At 39.1% G+C, this 16557-nt stretch overlaps 1 protein-coding gene across 2 annotated transcripts in view; it reads right to left on the reverse strand.

Annotated features, from left to right (window-relative positions):
* ARHGAP24 (Rho GTPase activating protein 24) overlaps positions 1-16557 on the reverse strand; it is a 503873-nt gene that overhangs the window by 58460 nt on the left and 428856 nt on the right. The window contains exon 4 of one of the 2 annotated variants that reach the window (XM_021702249.1): positions 10592-10714. In XM_021702249.1, the coding sequence (XP_021557924.1) occupies positions 10592-10714 (123 nt within the window). Of the gene's footprint in view, positions 1-2654; positions 2767-10591; positions 10715-16557 lie in introns of those variants that run through there. The other variant, XM_021702251.1, reaches the window with a different exon arrangement.

A 16557-nucleotide genomic window follows, 5' to 3' on the forward strand; every position in this document is an offset into this window, starting at 1 on the left:
ATAGAGGTAAAAAAAAAATTACATATATAGTTTCAAAATCAACAGGGTAAAAATACATTGGAATCATTCTGTCTCTAGAACATAAATCCAAAGCACTGCCATCCCCAGCTTCCTGCCTAAGAAATGTTTCTCTGTTCCTAGATTTTTCAAACCACTGGGAAAACATTTTCAGCAATCTGTATTAGTACCCAAACGAAGAAATGGAGAGATGAAGAAGACAGTAAAAGACCAAAGGGATTTGGAAGAGAAAACAACCCTGAGAAGTCAGTTAGGCCCTGCCCAGCATGCAGTTCTCCATGACCACCAGGTCTCCGGAAACTTTAACGCAACTGCACACTTCATTCTGAGGGCATTTCTAAAGTGGCAAGTCTCCTCTTCTGTTGGCCTACCCTTGAAAATGGTAAAAAAATATGTTTTAAATGTAGATTAGGAAAAGCAGACGCGTCAACATTCTTTGCTCTGGGTGCTTTTCCATGAATCATGCACTCTCCCTCTGCTTTCATTGAAATGACTTAAGCTGATGCTCTCCAACAGGCCTGGTTGAGGAACGCAGGAATGCAGAAATGGGTCCACTTCTTGAACTACTTGAGTACCCAGGAGATTAAACAAGGCACAAAAGAACACTCTCTTCTTAAGGTAGCATGGTTTGGGGCGGGGGGACCCAGGGTTGAAAGAAAAGTCCATTCTTTTCAATGCAGGACCTTACATAAAGATGTAAACACCCCAGTGAGTCATGCCACTGCGGGCTGGAGTGATTAGCGCTGCGCACACAGAAGCTGCTTCTCTCCCAGAGCCTCCCTGCACAACTGTGGTCGCAGCCAGGGAATGAGACAGAGCCTGGTGTGCTGCTGGCTCTGGCTAAAGGGGAAGGAAACTTAAAACAGCTCCATGCTTCCTGCTCCTCCTCTCCTTTATGGTTCTGACAGAAACCAGAATGCAGTTTTGTAAATTAGAAATCTGTCAATCCTAGACTGGCATGCCGAACATTCCTCAGATTGCTAGGACTGCACAGGACAGGACAATACTTTAAAAATAATCCACAGGAGATGATAGGTGGAAGTGTTCCCCACACCCGTGGTAGCCATTTGCCAGCCCATGGGGATTCTCTCTGCAGGCACTGCCTTGCCTCCCTGGTATTTAAGGAGCAAGGGAAGAGGGCATAATGAATAGCAGTGTTAGGCAGGATTCTTGCAGATATGCCAGGCTCCACTATTGGAGAGACGGTGGAAAAAGTCAAAAACACCTTGCTCTGTGCTTCCAAAATACATTAAATGTCCCCAGAACATCTCACGTTACAAATGAGCGGCAATAGCCTGGAAAAGTAGACCTTCTCTGCATGTTTGGATAAACTCACTTTAGTTGCTGAGGGCCGGAAGAGCTAGAAAAAGAGAGAAAGTCCTTTAAGCAACGACTCCCTCGCTTTTTTTTCAATTTCTACTGCTACCAATTTGTCTGTCAATGATGCAGTCTTAACAGTAACCATGAAATCTCTAGAGATCTATAAAATCTGAGGCACATATCTCTCACTTAATTACCTTTGTGGATGAGAGAGGAATATAAATTAACACCTGAATTCCTTGCTAATAGTACAGGATAATGATCATAGGCAGATCTTAACTGCTCAAAGGGAAAGACTCAGAAGGAACAAGGTTTAGTCTTAAAAAAGTTCATACTATATTTTGCTTTACACACGTGTTTTTTTGTTACTTTGTTTTCTTCTCTTTTGTGTTGGTTAGTAAGTGGAAAGGGTTAATAGGTGGCAGATCAAAGAAAAAAGGAAGAACCTTAGATGCGAGTCATATCTGCTCCTGATTAAATTATTAGCTTACTATGCATGACATTAAATTATAACTACCTACTTCCAAATTAAATAATCATGTCATTTAACTATCCCCATTTTAAAGCAAAAGGGCATTTAAAAATATTTTGATACATAAATGTTTTCTAAAAGCATTTTATTTTACCTATGCTGTACCCTTTAACTCCCCTTGCACAAATCAATTCTGAAATGCATTGCTTCTTTTACTGATCATAAATCATGAGATTTTTCCCACTCCCTGTTCCTGATAGTTCGAGTCTTTGGGCTTTGCCAATGCCACCTTTTGATATATTTGGAAAGTCAAGGTGACCCCTATTTCTAATCAGTGTTAGTCAATATGGTCAAAAGGCTCCTGAAAGGGGTCACTACAGATAACCTAATTATTCAAATTTTCTCGGCAGGGGAGGGGAAGCAAGTACAGGCAGCCAGAACAAAACCGAGGTGATGGGGGCAGAGAACAAGGAACTGAAAGGGACTGATTTCAAGAAGTCACAACATGGCTGCTTGATTCGGGTCTGGCAGCAGCCCAAGGTCGCCTTGGCCCCTCCTCTCAGAAGGGCCAGGCCAGCTCGCTTGGCTTTCCATCAGTCAAGGTGATCCCTACAGGACTACCCTTCTTTAAGCCCCACCTACCCGGCCCATTCACAGCCATAGACAGGTCAATAGGAACCTCGAAATATAAATATAGGCAAGCAGAGACACACAGCAATCACTCTCCTACAGTTCTAATCTCTTGGTTTTCAAACTTCCATTTTATCCGAACATCAACTGACCTTAAAGCATACGCAAATATATGTACATTTTTTAAAGGGACATTAACAGATCATCTACCTACCTTTCCGAAAACTAAAACACCGCTTGATTCTTCTGTATGTAGTTTTAGGAATGAAGGGAGTTGATGCTAAGGCACCTGAGGGGCGTCCCCCCGTAGTTCGGTCTTCAGGCATCACACAGGCCTGAGGTTCTGAACCGGTCTCAGGCTTCTTTTTAAAACCTGCCTCTGTGCGATACCCCACAGCCCCTCCTTCTCCTGTCTATTTGTTAGGATGGAAGTGCTGATTCCTAGAACTTGAAGGCTTTTATCATCCAGGTCCTGGATCAGGGCTAAGTTACCACCTCTCCTTTACTTCTTGTTTTGGCAAAAAAACTTCCTTTTCTCTTGCCTAATCCAAGGAGTTTTACGGTTTTGGTGTTTTGTTTTGTTTTGAAGTTTCTGCAGACATTCCAAAATGTCACAGCAAAAAGAACTGCAGCAAGCAAGCCGCACCTCCCATTCAAACAGCAGGAGTTGTTTTTTTGTTTTTTTGTTTTTTATTAAGAACTGTCTTCTCAGCTGGAACTGGGGGGGACTGAGATTCTTCTGGAAAGGTCAGCAAACAGTCGTGTGCAAGGGGGCAAAAGGAACAATGACAAAAAGGCCCCTGAGGAATACTTCAGGACCGTCCTTGCTGGTTCCTTTCATCTGAGCAAAAGGGGAGGCAGCTAATGGCCCCTTCTCCAGAAAGCATTTCAGTGCATGATAGGTTCTTTTCAAAGGACTCCCCGGTTCCTTTTAGAGCACCCCTCAGCCTTTGATGCTCTCTGCGGGCTTCTCCCTTTTCCCTTCTGTCTTCAAACGGCTGGGGCTCCCGAGGGAGTCTCCACGTCAGAACAGTCGAGTGCCCATTCCAAGGAGCCTCCTGGGATCCGTGGAGGAGGCAGCTCTGCGGGGCGCTTCTCCTCCCCCTCCTCTGGCTCCGGCTCCCCTTTTCTCAATGAGGGCTGGGCGGGAGCTAGCACGGAGGCAGCTGCGCCGCGGTGGCTGCCCGCGGTCACATGCAGCAGGTGCAATCACAACACCATGCGGGGAGGAGGGAGAATGCCACATGGAGTGTGAACCCCTCTCTTCTTCCTCTGACTTTGCGTTGACTTCCCTGCCCTTGTCTGTGCAGCTCCTTGAGAGCTGGCTGCCTCAGCCGCTCCTGAAAGCAAAGGCACCAAACCAGCTCCAAGGGGGAAGCTTTTACCCTCCTCCTTCCTGCATTTATTCTCTTCCTATACAAGACTTTTTCAGAGATTTTGTGATTCAATCTATTTGTGAGTGCTGGTTTCAATGTGCATATCACTGAACCATATGTGTGCAGACTTGTACATATGTGTGTGACTGTGAAATAGAAAAATAGTCTCCATCTGGTAACAAAGAACCTGCAGGTATAACCATACAAACAAGTCAACTCAACTCATGGGTGCGCATTTATGCGTATTTATACATGTATATATATATGTCTCTGGTTATGGTTTGAAAACCAATCTGGTTTTTAACTTTCTCCTCTGCTCTTGCATGCACCCTCTCCGCCCCAGCCCCCATGTCCACCAACATTCTCAATCCCACTCACTGAACAATTGACTCACTGGGTTAATCATTCATCCTGGCTGTTCCATGAGCAGATTCGGACTGCTAGTGCTTTAACCCCAACTGACCCCCAAGGTTTCTGCGTTCCTTCCAAGCCATTCGACAGGCGCTGTTACAAAACTGTGAAGAATACTGCAAAGGCACTCCCCTTAGAAACATCATTTCTCTGACCAGCATGCCCAGATAGGTAATAGTTTGTCACGGAAGGAATCGTTAGGAGTGATTTCTGCCCTATGGTTCAAACTTGTTTTTGCCCTCAGTGTCACAGCATGCTACTAGGAAAATAAGGAACCACAGAGTATAACTCAGGATAAACAAGACAGTGGCAAGGCTGGACTGAGAGGCACCTCAGCCAGCTGAAAACCTCACTGACCTGAGCATTGGCATGGAGGGAACACATGTAATCCCAGGACTTTGGAGCTGGAATGAATCTCACTTAAAAGGGTTTTGTCTAATTTTCTTATTTCACAAACAAGCAAACTGAAAGTCTGGGGGCTAATACCCCTTATCCAAGATCACATAGCTGCCTATGTCAGAGGCAAGACCACATTACCGCTTAATTAACCCTTGCTTGACCACATGCCAGCTACTCATCATGAGGATTATTCACATTCAGTATTTTTACTGCATCAATGGGTCTCTGACTCAACTCTTTTTGTAAGGAGACAGAAATACGGGGAGAACCTGATTTTGTTAGTAGTTAAAGTTAGGCAAAACACTCAGATCTAATGAACACTCAATGGATTCACACTCTTCCCAGACCATGGGCTTGGCACTTCCATACACATTGCCTCAAAAACAGTTGAAAAGAATTGTAAAAAAAACAAAAACAAAAAAACCTCCAAAATACAAAAGACAAATAAAAAACAGTGTAGGGACACCTGGGTGGCTCAGTTAGTTAAGGGTTCAACTCTTGATTTCAGCTCAGGTCATGATCTCAGGGTCCTGGGATTGAGCCCCACATGGGACTCTGCACTCAGCAGGGAGTCTGCTGGAGGTTCTCTCTCTTCTTCTCCCTATGCCCCTCTCTCCACTTGTGCTCTCTCTCTCTCTCTCTCAAATAAATAAGTAAATCTTAAAAAAAACAAACAACAGTTTTTTTAAAAAAGCAAAAATAAGCAAAACAAATGTAAACTTTTCCAAAGCTAAATAAATGCTCTGACATCCTAAATTTCGGATTTGATTTTTAGGCAGAAACCATGTGCCTCTCAGCATTATTAATGGGAAGCAACTGTTTACAAGTGGTTTTAAGCAGATAACACAAAGCTGAAGTATCTAGACTCAATACTGAATTTTGTTATCAAGCTAGGTTGTTAAGCGAATGTCTACTTCTTCCATTTCCATTGGTTCCCTTCCCTTATCTGAATGTCTATTGTAAGTTTGCTTTATTTAATAAAAAGAAAAGGCCTATAATTCCAAAGCCCTACATTTTATGATTTTCACATAACAGTTTTTCATTTCTAAGAGACTGAAAAGCTTGGCAAGCCCCTCGGGTGTCTCCTATTTTTCATCAAATGTCTTATTATTGTAATGGTAAAGGGGGAAGATTTTACATGTATATGCAACCTGAACAAGGATAAGCTTAGGTGTCTCATGAAAAACTTTAACTTTTTAAAAACAGGCTGTGAAAGTGCAGTGTAGGTAATGAAATGCCCTTTCTGTAATAAACACATTTAAAATGTATCCAAAGGAGGCATACAGAAATTATATATCAGAGTGATAGGTCACCTTCCAAATGTCTTGCAGATACCATTTAATCAATGACCACAACAATATTTAAGTAGCGGGAGGGAGACTGAAATCTAAGAGGTCTTTATTTAGGATTAACAGAATCTTGGGTTCCATAACTAAGATAGGGAGGAGAAAATGTATTTTCTTATGAAAGACAATTATGGCAATTGAGGAATTTTTTAACAGCTTTTCTGAGATATAATTAACATACAGAGTTCACCCATTTCAAGTGTACAAGTCATTGCTTTTTAGCATATTCACAGATATATACAACCATCATCATAGTCAATTTTAGAATATTTTCATCACCTCAACAAGAAATCCTTTATCTTGGACTATCACCCACCCCCTCCAACATTCCCATCCCAGCACTAAAGTGACTACTAATCTATTTTCTGTTTCTATAGTTCTCCCTGTTCTGTACTTTCATAGGAACAGAATCAGATTCTATGTAGCCTTTTGTGACTGGCTTCTTCCACTTAGTATAATGTTTTCAAAGTTTATTCACATTGTAGTATGTTTCAGTACCACATTCTTTTTTTATGGCTGCATAATAATCCCTGGTATGGATATACCGCATTCTCTTGACTCATTTGTCCATTGATGGACAGTTGGGCTTTTCCACTTTTAGACTATTAGCAATAATGCTGCTATAAATATTCACATACAAGTTTCTGTGTGACCATATATTTTCATTTCTCTTGGGTATGTATCTACCTAGGAGTGCAAATTCTGCTCTATGATAACTGTGTGTTTAATTGATTGAGGACCTGCCAGACTCTTTTCCAAAGCAGCTGCACCATTTTGCCTTCCCATTAGCAATGTAGGAGTGTTTTGATTTTTCCACATCCTCATCAATACTTGTTATTATTGGACTTTTTGACTCTAGCCACCCTAGTGGGTATAAAGTGGTATCTCATTGTGATTTTGACTTGCATTTCCCAGATGACTAATAGCACTGAACATTTTTCCATGTGCTTTTTGGCCATTTGAATATTTTGGAGAAATGTTTATTCAGATTCTTTTTTTTTCTTAAGATTTTATTTATTTATTTGACAGAGAGAGAGAGAGAGAGGCAGAGAGAGAAGCAGGCTCCCTGCAGAGCAGGGATCCTGATGTGGGACTCAATCCCAGGACCTCAGGAGCATGACCTGAGCTGAAGGCAGATGCTTAACTGACTAAGCCACCCAGGTGCCCCTATTCAGATTCTTTGCTCATTTTTTAATTGAGTCAAAATGAGTCAAATTTTTAATTTCTCTTTATTATTGAGTTGTTAAGAGTTCATTATAAATTCTGAATACAAGTTCATTATTAGATATATGATCTGGAAATACCTCTTCCCAATCTGGTGGTTGTATTTTTGCTTTCTTGATCTTATCAATTCAGGTATTTTTGAAGGGCTTGAAAAGCCATATTTATTTTAATTAGCATAATTTTAAAATTTTTGTTCTCATATACTGAAGGATATACTACTAGTAAGGCATGGGCTTGTAATTGCGGGTTTTCCATTCCCACAATAGAGGTAATTGATCACATTATTGTGCGAGGAAGCAGGAGGAGCTCACAAACCCGAAGCCATGGGTTTTCTCTGTAGTTCTGTTACTCACAGTGTGATTGACATTTGGCAAGTTAGTCACCCTCCCTGGGTCTTAATGACCTACTCCACAAAATCTGGGTATGAACTAAAACAGTGGTTTTAAAATATTCTTTATCAGTAGTAAACATATTTTCAATGAAATGTTAAGTGTACTCCTAATATATAAGATAAATAAAAGGGTTTTTAGTTATATAAATTTGTTTGAAATTCAAATTTATGATATTTCTTTAAAATTCAATCAATGAGCAGAGAGAGGGGATAGTAATACAAACATCTGAAACCCTAGATTATGGGTGACAATTGCAATCTGCTACTAACGTCAATATTCAGTTTGGTTCTATTGTCTGTATTTACTTTAAACAATTCTAATGTTCAGTTGGATCACAAAGGATTTATTGCAAACTGAATGAGTCCTTTAAAAGCTTGCCTTGCATTCTCATAACACTCTTCAATTAAACAAAAAGGGCAGAAAAATTTTTACTGGAGCACTGTTTCTATGGTAAGTGTTCTATGCTAAAATATATCTCTTTACAAGTAAATTTGAATCAAGCATTTACGAAATCCCTGAAGCTCACTGTATAGGATAAAGTACAGTAGTCCACTCTTATCCATAGGAAATATGTTCCAAGACCCCCAGTGGATGCCTGAAACTGGGGATAGTACTGAACCTTATACACACTATGTTTTTTCCTTAGATAGATACTTATGATAAAGTTTAATCTATAAATTGAGGACAGTGAGAAATTAACAATAATGAATAACAATAAACTAGAACAATTACAACAACACACTGTAATAAAAGTTATGTGAATGTTGTCACTTTCTCTCAAAATATCTTGTAGTGTATTCACCCTTCTTCTTGTGATGATGTGAGATGATAAAATGCCTACGTGATGAGATGAAGTGAGGGGAATGACGTAGGCATTGTGACATAGCATTAGGTTACTATTGACCTTCTGACGATAGATCAGAAGGAGCATTATCTGCTTCTGGACTGTGGTTGACCGTGAGTAACTGAAAACCGCAGAAAGAGAAACCGCAGATGAGGGGGGATGACTGTATATAGTCAAGTACCAGAGCTCCTTTTAAGTTCATAAATTTGAAGTTTTATATATAGCTCTTGTCTAGTCCCACTGGGATAACTTCTGGGACTCCTGAGCTGGTAGGACCTCTGTGGCTACTGATTTAATAAAGCTAATTGGATCTCATTCATTTTTCTTGAGAAAAGGGCAGATGGAAGAGGAGGAAAGGGAGAAAATGGCACACTTCATGGAAATAATCCCAAACAAAAATACCTCCTTTGGCAGATATTAAGGATCCTCCTAAACTCAGAAGCCCCAGAAATTTGATAATATGGGGAAAGAGAGTCTTTAGAAATGACAGGAGCTTTGAAAAGACACATCTTCAGGCACCCCACAAACCCCTGGCTCTGAAGCTAATCAGCAAACCTCCAGTGTGGGAGTACGTGACTCAAGACTAATCGTGAGCAATGCTTTGCTAATGTTGTAGGGGGATCTCAGCCCACAGGCCTTTTCGAATGTTTTACATAGTCATTTACTAGCCATTTTAGTATATGAATAGGGTGACCGTATAAGTTGTCACTGAAACTACGATACCATGAAAGTGAAAAGCAGCACTATCAATGATTATCCTGGGATGACAGTTGTAAACCAGACTGTTACCAGGCAAACTGGGATGAACAGTCACCCTGTGAGGAACCGCCCCCTTCCCCAACAGAAGGCACTGCTAGAAAACAATTTGCAGACCTGTAACGTTCACCTGGTAAAACCTAACTTTCCAACTTTTTAAAGTACATCTTTGAAGCTATGCTAAAATATAAAGTGGTGAGTCAGCCTAAGAAGTATCTTTTTTTTTTTTTTGTATGCAACTGTTTACAGCAACTTTATTCATTATTGCCCAAACCAGAAACTAACATTCACTAACTGGTGAATGAATAAAGAAATTGCAGTACATTCATGCAATATACTACATAGCAATGTAAAAGAACAGACCACTGATATGTGCAAACACATGGATGAATCTCCAGTGTGTTCTACAAAGTGAAAGAAACCAGACTTAATGGCTGATACTGTATGATTCCATTTATATAACATTCTGGAAAAAGTACAACTATAGCCTAAGAAGTATCTAACATGTTAAGGGAAAAAAAAATTCACTTCTGAGTTCAGGATGCTGACAACACACAAAAGAGAATATAATAAATATTGGAGTTATATAATTGGTTTGCTAAATACGAATTTGATTTAATACAATTTGTTTTAACTACATGAACATAAAATAATTAGGCTTTACATTTTAGAAAATGCATGTTGGTTATAGACAAATTTTTTTGAGTCCTTATGGTTTTTGGTTCCACTTACTGAATTTTTGACTTACGTAATTTGTCTGTTTATGTCATATCTGTTTATTTTATAATCCTTGATAGACAAAGATCATGTCTCTTACCCTTTCTTCCTCCTTTTAGTTCTATTTATAGTACCATTTAGTTTATTCTTCGAATAGTGCATTCTCAAAACTGTATTAACTAAGATTTTTAAAAATTTATCAAATCCACAAACAAAATGCCTGATCACAAAGCATTTTGTTACTCTAGTAATCATCAGATTCTCATCTAGAGCTTTGCCATTCTTCTTCGATATCACTGATCATCTCAGGGCTAAGTTCCCTTCCAAAGATACTCGTCAAAAAAATTTTTTCCCTATATCTGCATAATCTTAACTAATCTACATTTATAGTACAATTCCTATAACTACTTATTGTTAGTGAAATGGAAAAATCCAAAACAAAAAATATATCATCCCTTTTTATAATTCAAGATATTCATAGAAGAAAGTTGGTTATTGATGATATTTGATTTAAATTAACTTCTGAGAATTACTTAGATATATGTCCAGTAACATGGAATAATTTACTATTTATTTTAACGGTTGTCCATTTGAAAATAGGAGCTCATAGTAACATCAACTGGGAGGGCAAGGATGAACAGGTTTGACCTCCCTTTCTGTTCTTCCACAATTCTGTATATACTCACCTCCTCCAAAAGGTCCCCATATGACTCGGCGGATGGACTTAACCCAGTCTTCCATATCATTCTGGGTGCTCGCCATAAGGAGGTAGCTCTCATGGTTTGCTGTCATCCGATCTCGATCGCCTCCTGTAAGATAGTAACACATGAGTGTGTGCTCAGTTGAAGATTCCCCATCAGCAGCAGTGTCCCTGAAATGTATGCTATGCCTATCTAATCAATTGGAAATATTTACCATGGTTTCAGAATGAAAAAATCTGCTTAAAAAGGAAAGGCTCTTATGTTTCCAGGGGAAAACTGGAGAACAAATGTCATTCCCCAAACAAAGCCTGCCTTTTTGTCCTAGCAACAACCCATAGGTCTGCATTAACTTATAATCCAGTCTATTCACACTGCACTGCTGAATAAGGAGAAATAGCAAAGCAAAGTGAAATATGGAGAAGTAATCCACAGAGCCTGGATATTCATTGGAAGCAAGTGCTGAGCAGTCTGAGTACTGCTTAATACACACACAGTGAGGCCAACCAGGACATCATGGGCAATCAGGGGAGTTCTAGGAAAGGGAAAAGAACTACATGTAAAACTTTTGACCCAGAGGTCCTCTTCTATTGCTCCATCATGGAAGGGAAGCCTCTTCTCCCAGAACACACCTTCAGGGGAGCAAACAAAGAGAAGAGGAGAAGAAGGCACAGCCTGGCCAGCCACAAATGTCAAAGCAACCCCCCAGATGGCCCTCGCACCAAAGCGTAAGCTTTAGGAAGCCCCAGGGGTGCCTCCATGCAAAAGCTTGATGGTTTCTCTCATTTTACTACCCCTCCAAAGAACAACCCATATACCTTTAAACCTTTATAATCTCTAATATCAATTTTGAAGTGCTAGACCTCAGATGCCTGCGATTTAATTCCTTAGAAATGTTTTATACCATATTTACATTTCCCTAGTGACTTAAATTTCTCATTTATAAAACAGGCATAACCATATATGACCTTGAAAGGGGTCTTGAGTCATGGTTTTCCTTACTTCCTATTTTATGGTTAAAGCAGTATTTTTTTTAAAGATTTTATTTATTTATTTATTTATTTATTTATTTATTTATTTATTTATTTATGAGAGAGAGGGAGAGGGAGCGGGGGGCGGGGTGGGGAGCAGAGGGAGAGGAACAAGCAGACTCCATGCTGAGTGTGGAGCTCCACGAGGAGCTTGATCTCATGACCCTGAGATCATGACCTGAGCCAAAATCAAGAGTCAGACACTCAACCAATTGAGCCACCCAGGAGTCCCTAAAGGAGTATTTCCGAAGACATGTATCAGTAACTATACTGCTTTGGTCTCTTTGAAAATAATGAGTGTTGTTCACAGAAGGAATACTTAAGGAAAATGGAACATTTAACTGAATTCTGATAATGTTTTAGTATTATACTAACTTCTGAGGTGCTCAAAATATCTATGCACATTTAAGTGTTCACTAAGTGAACACTAAGCACTGTACACTTGCAACCTCGGGTTGAATTAGTTCATATCCAAGTGTCATGTCTGACTGAGACATTTTTGTTTGTTTATTTCTGGTTTTTTTGAGTTTTCTTTGTTCTCTTTTTAAAAATTTTTTTTATTATGTTATGTTAATCACCATTCATTACATAATTAGTTTTTGATGTAGTGTTCCATGATTCATTGTTTCCGTATAACACCTAGTGCTCCATTCAGTACGTGCCCTCTTTAATACCCATCACCGGGCTAACACATCCCCCCACCCCCGTCCCCTCTAGAACCCTCACTTTGTTTCTCAGAGTCCATAGTCTCTCACGGTTCGTCTCCCCCTCCGATTCCCCCCCCTTCATTTATATTTGCAAATGACATATCAGATAAAGGGCTAGTATCCAAAATCTATAAAGAACTTACCAAACTCAACACCCAAAGAACAAATAATCCCATCAAGAAATGGGCAGAAGACATGAACAGACATTTTTCCAAAGAAGACATCCAAATGGCCAACAGACACATCAAAAAGTGCTCAACATCGCTCGGCATCAGGGAAATCCAAATCAAAACCTCAATGAGATATCACCTCACACCAGTCAGAATGGCTAAAATTAACAAGTCAGGAAATGACAGATGTTGGTGAGGATGTGGAGAAAGGGGAACCCTGCTACACTGTTGGTGGGAATGCAAGCTGGTGCAGCCACTCTGGAAAACAGTATGGAGGTTCCTCAAAAAGTTGAAAATAGAGCTATCATACTACCCAGCAATTGCACTACTGGGTATTTACCCCAAAGATACAAATGTAGTGATCTGAAGGGGTATGTGCACCCCAATGTTTATAGCAGCAATGTCCACAATAGCCAAACTATGGAAAGAGCCCAGATGTCCATCGACAGATGAGTGGATAAAGAAGAGATGGCATATATTTGCAATGGAATATTATGCAGCCATCAAAAGGAATGAAATCTTGCCATGTGCAACAACGTGGATGGAACTGAAGGATATTATCCTGAGCGAAATAAGTCAATCAGAGAAAGACATGTATCATATGATCTCACTGATATGAGGAATTCTTAATCTCAGGAAACAAACTGAGGGTTGCTGGAGTGGTGGGGGGTGGGAGGCATGGGGTGACTGGGTGATAGACATTGGGGAGGGTATGTCTATGATGAGCGCTGTGAATTGTGTAAGACTGTTGAATCACAGACCTGTACTTCTGAAACAAATAATACATTCTATGTTTGTTTCTAACTGGATCTAAACACCTTCATGAGGAACTTACATTACAGGCTCCAGTTCATAACAGGCCCACCCCACCACTCACTATTCTTTCCCGTCCAACCTAATCTGCACATAGGTGTGAAAGCCATAGGCATTTGAATCTGTGACCTCTGAATTCCATACAGTTGTCCTAGGTTGAGAAATAGAACTCTTCTACCACTGATGTAAATTTATAGAACATGTGAAAGGTCAAAGAAGTGAAATAACTTTAAGCCAATCAGATGAACAAGTAGAATTGGTGTTGTATATTTTAATACAACTGGATGGGAGTAAGAGGGGGGTGAAGGAATCACATCAGATTGGTTTCTTGGGGCACCTGGGTGGCTCAGTCGGTTAAGTGTCTGCCTCCTGCTCAGGTCATGATCCGGGGCCCTGGGATCAAGCCCCGAGTCGGGCTCCCTGATCAGCAGGGGAGTCTGCTTCTCCCTCTCCTCCTGCCCCTCCCCCTGCTTGTGCTTTCTCTCTCATTTGCTCAGTCTCTCAAATAAATAAATGAAATCTTCAAAAAAATTGGTTTCTTAATGTTTATAAATTCTTGACTAAACAAGGCTAGCCTTCCCATACTATAAAGAACAACTCACTGTTTGGGAAACAATGACCCTCTTACACCTATAGGTCCATCCTCAGTCCATCATCACTTTAAGCAACTCGTATCTGAAAAAGCATAGGTTTAGGAGTCAGAGAAAACCCAGCTAAAGTCTTAATTTTACCTTGTACTGGCTGTTTGATTTCTGGGACATTATATAACTTCTGGAAACTCAGTGTTTTTAATTAGGCTTTAGATATAATAATACTGATAGAATAAATTTTTGTGAGAATTCAATGAAATAAAGTGACAATATTAGCCCTGTGTTAGGCTAAAGGAGAAATTCTACAAATATTAATTCAGCCTCATTTAACTGCTCCCACACCTACAAATGCAAAAAGAACAAATTTTATTCAATTTGACCTCAGAGATATTATGTCTAGCAAATGCTTCAGAACAGTTAGTCAATAGCAAATATATATATATATATATATATATGGATTTTTATTACGAAGCTATCTTTCTCTGATACACAATGCACATTAAAATTATATACTGTACATGTATGTAAATATGCCACATATTAATATGCATGCACACGGCCATATTACAGAGAAGTGGCAGAAAGAACTAAACGACAAAAGGAAGACATGCTTCATTTGGCATGGTGCAGTACTAACAATTTATTCTGTATTCTTATCCACTTATACCCCAGTGCTAGGCCAAAAAAATTACCATTTTGAAATCTGAATATTTTAATTATTGTCTTTGCCTAAGGGATACTTAGCAATTCAGACAGCAATATCCTGCTGTGTCACTCCCAGCCTGGGCAGAGACAGCCCTAGTAATGAGTGAGTGACAGCCACTGGAGTGTGTTTCTGCCTGAAAGCAGGGAAGAAAAAGAATGAGAAACACAACTGGCCATTATCCCCTGACTTTTCATTTGATTCTCTATCTCTGACCCTGAATCTCATTTAGACTGCCAATCACAGATATGAAATCCCGTCTGTGAACTTCACCCATGGATATGGATCTTGATTCCACAGGGTATTAACAAGAGAGGGGTAAAAGATGAAAGCAACTTTACCTACCAGTCTTGGTGGAAATAGAGACTCATTGCTACGAATGCGATTAAAACAACTGGAGACATTTATATAAACATGAACTAGACACGCTACTAAAAATATGTGATTTTCAACTAGAGATGCCATCTGTTCTAATTCACAGCCCTTCAGGTCTAAGAGCTGGTACTGCACCTTGCAATTAAAGGGGCTCAAAAACAACTTACTAAATGTACGAGCTGATAAATAAATTCAATATTGACCTTCAACCATGTGAATCGTTCCACTCTCTTTGTTAATCCTTTACAGGGCTTAATGTTCCATTTAACTATTCATGGATCTAAAATTTTTTCAAAAGGTGAAATTTTAAAAAGCAGTCTTGAGATGTAATTTTCACTGAAGTAAGAGTGTCATAGTCATCTTCAATCCATATAAGCATATATACGTGTGTATATAATATATATATATATATATATATTTTTAAAGATTTTATTTATTTATTTGAGAGAGAGAATGAGAGAGAGAGAGCGCAGGAGAGGGGGGAGGGCCAGAGGGAGAAGCAGACTCCCTGCTGAGCAGGAAGCCCGATGCGGGACTCGATCCCGGGACTCCAGGATCATGACCTGAGCCGAAGGCAGTCGCTTAACCAACTGAGCCACCCAGGCGCCCTGTATATAATATATTAAAGTCAGTATATACTCTACATTGTTCAATTCCGCTTGAAAATTAATACCTGCTCAGCTTTGTTTTAATTTTTTAATACTACTTTAGATTTGCACACATTTTTAAAGGATACAATGCTTCAGAAAATTGTACACATCTTTTAGATATTAGCTTGGGTTGGTAGCAATGCTTTGGTGGGAGTGTTAATACTTCAAGCATCTGTGATTTTAAGTTAACTGAGTAGGTCATATCGCTCAATTTTACTCGTTTATATGTAATTGAAAATACGTGTACATTTTATTGGGATCTTCTGTATATTTGCATTTGACATAAATTGTTTTTTCCCAGAAATAATATAGATTCTCTGAAATAAAATAAATACTTGACATAATTAACTTTTGCAAAAATTAAAAGGTAGATTAAGAAAAGCTTAATGAATTTAATAGACTAAGAAAAAGCTTCATCTAAAATTAAAAAGTAAGCTAAAGAAATCACAATAAAGTAAATGTACTGTTAATTTTAAAAAGAGGTGCAATATCAATTAACCATATGAAAAGTCTGACTCCTCTAATAATTATAAAATAATAATTTAAGAGATAATATTTTTGATGAATAATTTTGCATAGAATTTTTAAAAATTGTATTAATTAAGTAATCTCTACACCTAACATGGGCTTGAACTTACAATCCTGAGATCAAGAGGCACATGCTCTACTGACTAGCATACTTCTGCATAGAATTTTTTTTAATTTTAAGAGAAATATTGGAAAAGGTATGCCAAGATATACATGCTCACTGTTTATAGGAGTATGGATAATGTTCCTTATGATGCAGCCACCAAAATAGGATTTTGAAGGATACTTCTTAATATGAGTTTTTGTTATACAAAAGGAAATATACACATTTTTATGTGATATTATCTCAATTTTCATATAGGCAGAAAGTTCGATAAATAAGATACT

The sequence above is a fragment of the Neomonachus schauinslandi genome, chromosome 2 (assembly GCF_002201575.2).
Source record: "Neomonachus schauinslandi chromosome 2, ASM220157v2, whole genome shotgun sequence".
In the NCBI taxonomy this organism is placed as follows: domain Eukaryota; kingdom Metazoa; phylum Chordata; class Mammalia; order Carnivora; family Phocidae; genus Neomonachus; species Neomonachus schauinslandi.